The sequence below is a fragment of the Actinia tenebrosa genome, unplaced genomic scaffold (assembly GCF_029948245.1).
Source record: "Actinia tenebrosa isolate PJP-AT-01 unplaced genomic scaffold, QUT_ActTen_1.0 PGA_scaffold4__44_contigs__length_22323623, whole genome shotgun sequence".
In the NCBI taxonomy this organism is placed as follows: Eukaryota; Metazoa; Cnidaria; class Anthozoa; order Actiniaria; family Actiniidae; genus Actinia; species Actinia tenebrosa.
This window is the reverse complement of record NW_028292581.1, coordinates 1,306,905-1,314,075: the sequence shown is the minus strand read 5'-3', so window position 1 is coordinate 1,314,075 and position 7,171 is coordinate 1,306,905. Positions and strand designations below refer to the sequence as shown.

The following is a 7,171-nucleotide window of genomic DNA, read 5'->3' as shown; positions in this document are numbered from 1 at the left end:
CAGCTAAAATACTCTACTCTGACACGAATAATTCAACAGGTTCTTTTATGTCCCCCATTTTACTGTAGGTTAGGAAGGATTGGGAGACAGGGCCTAGTACCTTCTCAGTTTTTTTAAGACCCTGGGTGTTGGTCCAGCCGAGACTTTAACCCCGACCTCCCGCACAACAGACCGACGCTCTTACCAACTTAGCTAAACCGGGTGCCGTGAACCCCAAGAATCAAACAGTATCAAGGACAAGAATCTTGTTTGGACCTTAACTAATGCCATTAGAGTTATAACCCATACGACTGAACAAAGCAATGGGTGGCATCATTAAGGATGGTCAAAGATAACCAAAACAATTTTCAGTTTGAAAAACAATATTGCCGGTGCGTAAAGAAAGCGAATGATATTTGTTTTCAAGATTTGGCAAGATCAACATGAGTACGAATCAAACACGTCTGGAGAATCCAAGTAGTTTTTTAACGGAATTCGTAAATAACCAGTTTTCATCACCCAAAATGCAAATAAAGACCTGCTGATACAAAAGAAACTTGAATTATGATCGTAAATTACAATAAAAGAGTGCGATAAAAGAAACTACAGGTTTTATTCATTTATTTATTTCTCCCTTTTTCTTAATTTTATCCTTATTTTAAAAAAAGCAATCGTTATTTTCGTACAAAGCTTCTTTAACATAACAATCTAGTAATAATCTGCGAGCAGTCTAAGATCCATTTATCACTCCATGTCCTTTGTTTTCTTTCTCAAAAAGCTCCTTAATCACAGGTGAGACTTTATTCATTCGTTTCTTTCTTTTCTTCTACTGACAAATGCTTGAAACCTTGCACTCTTCCCAAGCAACTCTTGGACTTGCAAAGACAATCAAAAACCTCTGCCATCGAATACTCCGTGAGCGTATAATCGAATGTTATGGCTTCACCCTTTTTGATATCTCGTGAAGCCACAAGATGCCAAGCCAACTCCTCGTCGTCTTTCAGGACTTTCGCTTTGCTTGCTTTATGCTGGCCGTATGCAAAATGAGCATTCGGCGAACAAGAATGATTGGCGAACCTGGACATTCCTGGGCAATCGATGTGTTTGTTGATGCCAATTTGCACAGTGTATCTGGTAACCTCACTTCCAACTTTCAGCCAAAAGTCTCCCAAGAATGTTCCTCTTGGGATGTCATGCTTTGCAGTTAAACTGGAAAAATTCTTTTCGATTTCCACAACTTCAACACAGTCAGCATCCATCTTTGATATACTGTGAACGAGAATAACAACCATCAATATGGGTACAGTACAAGCAAGCAAGCATTTTTTCTGATGAAATACGAAGCGCTTCGTTTTGTATTTCATGAGGCAATCAAAAACCATGCGAAGTCTTAGATGTCTTTCCACTGTTTTCATTGCTACGCGCTGATCAAGACAACAGTCGCGACAGGGAAATCGGATACATTATGTGATGATGGCTTACGAAGAATTCTCCAACATTCTTACCTTTATCGAACCTTTTCCAGTTCAACTCGTGTTCTTTGCGTTTGTTTGTTTGTTTGTTTGTTTGAAATCTGCATCCATGGATACGGCGTGGTGTGCGCGTGCGCCAGCGCAACTTTGTTAGACGTGCTGTTCAATCGACTGCAACAATGTTAATTAGCTTCGATGACCGCGAAACAAAAGAAATGTTGGTTTTTGTTGTGAATGATAACAATGTTGCGTGCGTTTGCACAAGCCTTTACTGCGCGGTTTTCTATATTCTGCGAACTCCAGACATTTCAACGAGGAAAGGAAAAACTCGAGTTGCGATTTTCGAGTGACACATTTTCCGAGTTACGCGCTCGGACACACCCATGTTTTGGGAGCCACACACTCATTTTGACATCTTTGCGCAACTCGATGACAAACAGCGTTGAAATCAAACTCAAGTTACGTAACTCGAACCCAACAGATTGAACCTTATTTTTCGAGTTACGTGTTATTTCCGTAACTCGATTCTAAAAGTGGACAAATATTTTTTTCGAGACTGATTTTATAAGTCGAGTTGGTTGTCTCGCTCAACTATTCATTTATACTTTTTATTCCTATTTCTTCATTTTGTATATATTGTCTATATTAACTCGCATTTAATACGTTCTTTCCGAATAAATCATACAGATACAGTCAATGTCATTAACGTTGTACACCGAAAAAAGACATTTACACATTTACACATTTATACATTTACACATTTACACACTTACACATTTACACATTTACATATTTACACATTTACACATTTAGACTAGAAGAAATATCCCGTGTTTCCTCCAACGTTCTGGCATAAAACAAACGCTCAAATACCATTATCCATCTTAAATCCTCACTAAATGGTCGGGGTATTCTGGATTTTCGGTTCACGAGTTGAATTTCACCCACACGAGGCAAAAAATACATAATGAAACAAGTGATATTTCTTTTAGTCTAAATGTCTAAGGCCCCGTCCACACTATGCCGGATAAATTTGAATCCGAATTTTTATTTATTCGGTTAGGCCTACCTTCCACACTAGTCCGGGCGAATCCGGAACAATTCTTCACCGAAAACGAATTTATTCGAATACGGTCTCCAGAGTGGAACAATTTGAAAACGCCGGCTAGACGTATTGATGGGTTGCAAGCATTCCCAAGAGAGTTAAAAGATAAAAGCATGGCGGCCATTGTGGTACCGTTGACAATGGATGCTAATGAGAAATCTTTTGTTAAATGGCCGCGATGACGTAACGTGCAAACGAAGAATTAGTGTGGACGGAAAACATTTCGTATCCGAAATTTTTCGAATACGATGACGTCATGAATGTCATGGGAACATGGCGGGAAGGCTAAAAATTCACAGCGGGCTCAATTTCAGCTTCGATGCACATGCTCAGATGTGCAATGAAGCGTTTTCCCCGCCTCTCATCGGACTACAGTCAACTCTCGCTATTACGGACACCCTCGGGACCGTAATTTAGTGTCCGCAATAAGCCTTTTCATAGTTTAAGAATCGATTCCACTGCGCATGCGATTTTATCCCGAATTTCTCACCTTCTTTTGTTTAATTAAGAACAAAAGAAGATTTAGACACAAGAAGGTAAGAAATTCGGGATAAAATCGGGGTGCGGAATAAAAACACTCATTTTTTCCCTTGAAATTGTTTAATTTGATTATATAACAACTATCACTATTGTTAATCACATAAAACAAGCAATATAGAATCAAAACTATGACAATTATTTTAATATTAAGCAAACTTTAACTTTATAAGATCGTATGAAAACTATGAATAAAAAAGTAACGTAAAATTAAAAATTGCATGGTACAGTACTGTAGTAGACTGTACTCTGACTCTTCTAAGATTTCAAAAAGCTATCGATTGTGCTTTGGCGTGATTGTTTATTGAGTGCGTTTTCTGCTACTTTATTGCTTAAACTTGAAAACTCACTAGCAATCGTAGTCAGCCCACGCTGAACAAGAAAGTTCAATACAGAATTGTACTGTATCTGGTTATTTTTCAATAAACCACTTGAAATTATGAATGTACTGCAGTATTTAATTACAGGATATGTTCATTATAACGAGAGTTAAACAACGAAAACGTGCGATTAGGACCACACGAAGTGTCCGTAATTCCGTCTAGCGAGAGTCCGTAATAACGGGAGTTATTTTCAGTTATTTCTTTGTATTTTTCGCCGGGGATTTATTCCCTGTCCGTAATATCGAGGTGTCCGTAATAGCGGGGTGTCCGTAAGGCGAGAGTTGACTGTAGTGTGGACGCGAAACATTTTCTCCGTTTTCATGTGTGGACGGAAAACTTTTTTTTCGGTTTTGGTGTGAAAGTTGCGGATTCAAATTTATCCGGCATAGTGTGGACGGGGCCTAAATGTGCAAATGTCTTTTTTCGGTGGACAACGTTAATGACATTGACTCTATACAACTCGAATATCATTATATATTTTCTCTTTTTCTCTTTCTCAGCATAGCTCGATTGATAGCTACCGCAATATAAATTCGATCATTGAGAAATAGTACTCCTTTCGCTGTACGTGTGTGGTTACTTTTTCTGGGGTGGGGGGGACGGAATCCTTCAAACGGGCTAAATTCAAAAATAGCAGAACCGAAAACAAAAGCAGAACAAAAAAAAGGAATAATGGGTGAGTGATTCTTTAAAATGTTACAATATGCAGATAGAAAGTGGTCTTAATTTAATCAAAAAACATTTACATGCAATTTTAAAGCAAGAGGAGATGGATGATCGGACCTCAAGCTTTTATGTGGGGGTGCACGTGCACCCTGTGCTCCCCTCTGGTTACGGCCCTGACTGGTTCTGATGTAGACTGATTCCATAAGTCATAGTTTTTGCTTCTTGGATCGAATTATGGAATCAGTCTAGTACTGATGGCTAACCGTGCTTTTTCTTCTCTGGGGAGAAAAAAAAGTGGCTTGGGTGCTTCTACCTTAAAGTGCCCCTCACCCCTAACTCAATATTTTCAGTATTGATTCTACTTGAAGTGAAGAGTTGAATGGTGAAATATCTTTATATGATTTGAGTGATGCTTCTTGGAAATATCAAGGTTAAAACTTCCAGTATACTAATGAGTATGATTTCACAGGAGGCATTTGGGTTTATTTGTCATCATTTTAAAATCAAAACACTGATTACGATGAGGAAACAAATTTGCAATAATCTTTCTATAAACCACGAGTAAGATAATTATGTTTTATATAGAATGTTTTACTGCCCCAGTAAATTTTTGGATGCAGAAAATTAGTAATGTGGCATATATGGTTACAGACAGATAAAATTATTAGCAATAATTACTAATAATTAGCCCTCAAGAATGGGCTATGAGTCAACGAACCATGAGGGCAAGAGGTCTAATCATCTTAGTCAAATCCAACTAGTTGGTCAAATATACAGATGCCAACAAGTTTTGAATTAAAGTTAAATTTCAAAGCCAGCACTTTTTGCAACTAGTAGCTAGCCTAGTAGTAGCTCATCTAATCAGAACCCACCATTGACAATAGACCACTAATTGGATTTTACTAAGACTAATACATGGTATATAGTGCTCAGCATCATACATTTATCAGAATTTTTTTTTCTAATGTTGTGCGCTTATTGTCTTGCCTCGTGTTAGTTGCGTTATTGGGGTAGGGAGGGAGGTTTAAAAGATAACTCATTCAGGTTATCCAGATCTTTAGAGTTGGCAACTATTGGGGAATAAAAACTTGGTTGTGTAAAAGAAGAAAGAAAGGAGTGGGAGGGAAGAAGGGAATGTTAAATTATAAAATTTTTAAATAGAAATATTGAAACAAGTTGTGAAGATTGAAATATTTATTGTATTTACAGAAAATATTTGAAGTTTCCAGAAAAATAAAATACAAAATACATATTTGGCTATATACATTCATATTTCTAATTTTTTTAGGTTTACCTAGTATCATCTTGAGTACATTCTGTGTCTGCAACGATAGCATTTTTTAAGCCGTGAACTGCATTAATGATTTCCGCAAGTTTAGGATTAGCAGTCAGGCTTCGACGAGAGACTGAACTCTTACAAAGAGGACAGAACCACTTGTTGGTAGATTTCTTGCCGCATCTTTGGATGAAATTGTTTATACATTCCCTAAGCGAATGGATGAGTGAATGCATGAAATAATTAGTGTCAAAAGAATATTAGATATTAAAAGAATAAAAAATATACTCATTGTACTTTTGTTTTTGTATATTTCAATGTCCAAAAACTCACCAACAAAACTGATGGTTGCATTTTGTAGAATAGGGATTACTCAGCATTTCCAAGCTGCAAGTTAAGAAAATCAATTAGGAACCCTTTAAAATAGGTATAACACTTTTTAAGGACGTTCGCAGGCATTGTTCGGTTTAGTGCACAGGTGCTCATTGTGATGACATTGTAAGAAAGTTTTGATGGGCAAAATATCAAGAAAACCCAATTTTTACTTTTTTACTGCTAAATGTCTCGGAAACCAATTCGGTGACCAATTTGAATGAGAATATGTTGGGGTATGTTTATGCCAAGTTAAAAAAATTCTGATTGCAACTTCATTTCCCTGCAAACATCCTTAAAACCAGACACTGGACAATGTTTAAAGACATAATTTTTTGGGGGGGACTATATTTTTTAAATTGTCTTTTGTTAGGCCACATTTACAAACCTCCCAGAACTGCAGAATAGTATTTTATGACATAAATATAAGTAACAAAAGCTATTTGGTAGCCCAACCTCCCCTTCCCCAAAGCTAAAAAACCTTGAAAATGTCCTCAACTCTTAAATTATGAGCAGCCCATTTTGTTACTTTTCCTAGACATGACTGGGGGGGGGGGGGGGGGTGAGCAATAAGACACCTTCTGCTTTGCCCCATAATGAACTTGGACAAGAAGATGTTAGGTACACTGTATTCCTTATGGTCTGGGCTAGAAAGTATATCTTTCACGATATCTGATATGTTCTAGTTGTAGAAGAAATATGCATCCCTGCTTCAGAATATAACAATGATAGCCCATTCACTATTTTATTTGGCAATATTGCAGCAAGTATTGTACTTCTTATCCTGGTGGAGATATTAATGGAGATGATCCCTTACACTAGTGACTATCCCCTTTAACCCAGCATGCCTTCACCTTCAAGATTGAATGAATAATTGATAATTTCATTCACTGTTTTCTGGCAAGGGGTTCACCTTTTCCTTTCTTCCCATGGACCAATGCCTTTATTAAATTTTTTGGGTTTCATTAGAAATATGAGAAGAACTATAAGGTCCCAGACTTGGCATCTCATGTGAGCACAGTTCGTTAGCTCTCTCTCTCTCGATTTGAGAGTTTAATTTTTTTTCAATTCGAGTTTTCCTTTCTCCACAAAACCTAACGGTAAAGCCCAATGTAGATCCGTGAGTTGGCCAATGATGCCCTGACTTTGTTCAGTCCAGAGGTTAATAAAAGTGAAATAATATTGAATCAAAATATTGAATTGAAGCATACTAACCATATAGAGCATTCTAGATGCTTCTGTATTTCCATTACAGATTTATTAATGCTATTTACGTCTTGTTTAGTCTTCTCTATACTCATTATATTGCCGAAGTATTTCAGCTTTTTCAGCTTTCTGTTTCAAATATGGCGGCAAATACAAGACAGCCTCGTCCCCACGT

The 7,171-nt window shown here is 37.2% G+C and overlaps 2 protein-coding genes across 2 annotated transcripts; both read right to left on the bottom strand.

Moving 5' to 3' along the window:
- Positions 1-709: 709 nt before the first annotated feature.
- On the bottom strand, positions 710-1,238 carry LOC148906844 (uncharacterized). The gene is given in 2 exon segments (XM_089036428.1): positions 710-790; positions 792-1,238. Coding segments are annotated over 2 exon segments (528 nt in total).
- Positions 1,239-5,318: 4,080 nt separating this feature from the next.
- On the bottom strand, positions 5,319-7,133 carry LOC116288629 (E3 ubiquitin-protein ligase TRIM38). The gene is made up of 3 exons (XM_031695452.2): positions 7,006-7,133; positions 5,752-5,805; positions 5,319-5,628 (listed from the first exon to the last, which is right to left on the bottom strand). The coding sequence occupies exons 1-3, from the start codon at positions 7,089-7,091 to the stop codon at positions 5,433-5,435; spliced, it is 336 nt and encodes a 111-aa protein (XP_031551312.1). The 5' UTR covers positions 7,092-7,133; the 3' UTR covers positions 5,319-5,432.
- Between the last annotated feature and the right edge of the window lie 38 nt (positions 7,134-7,171).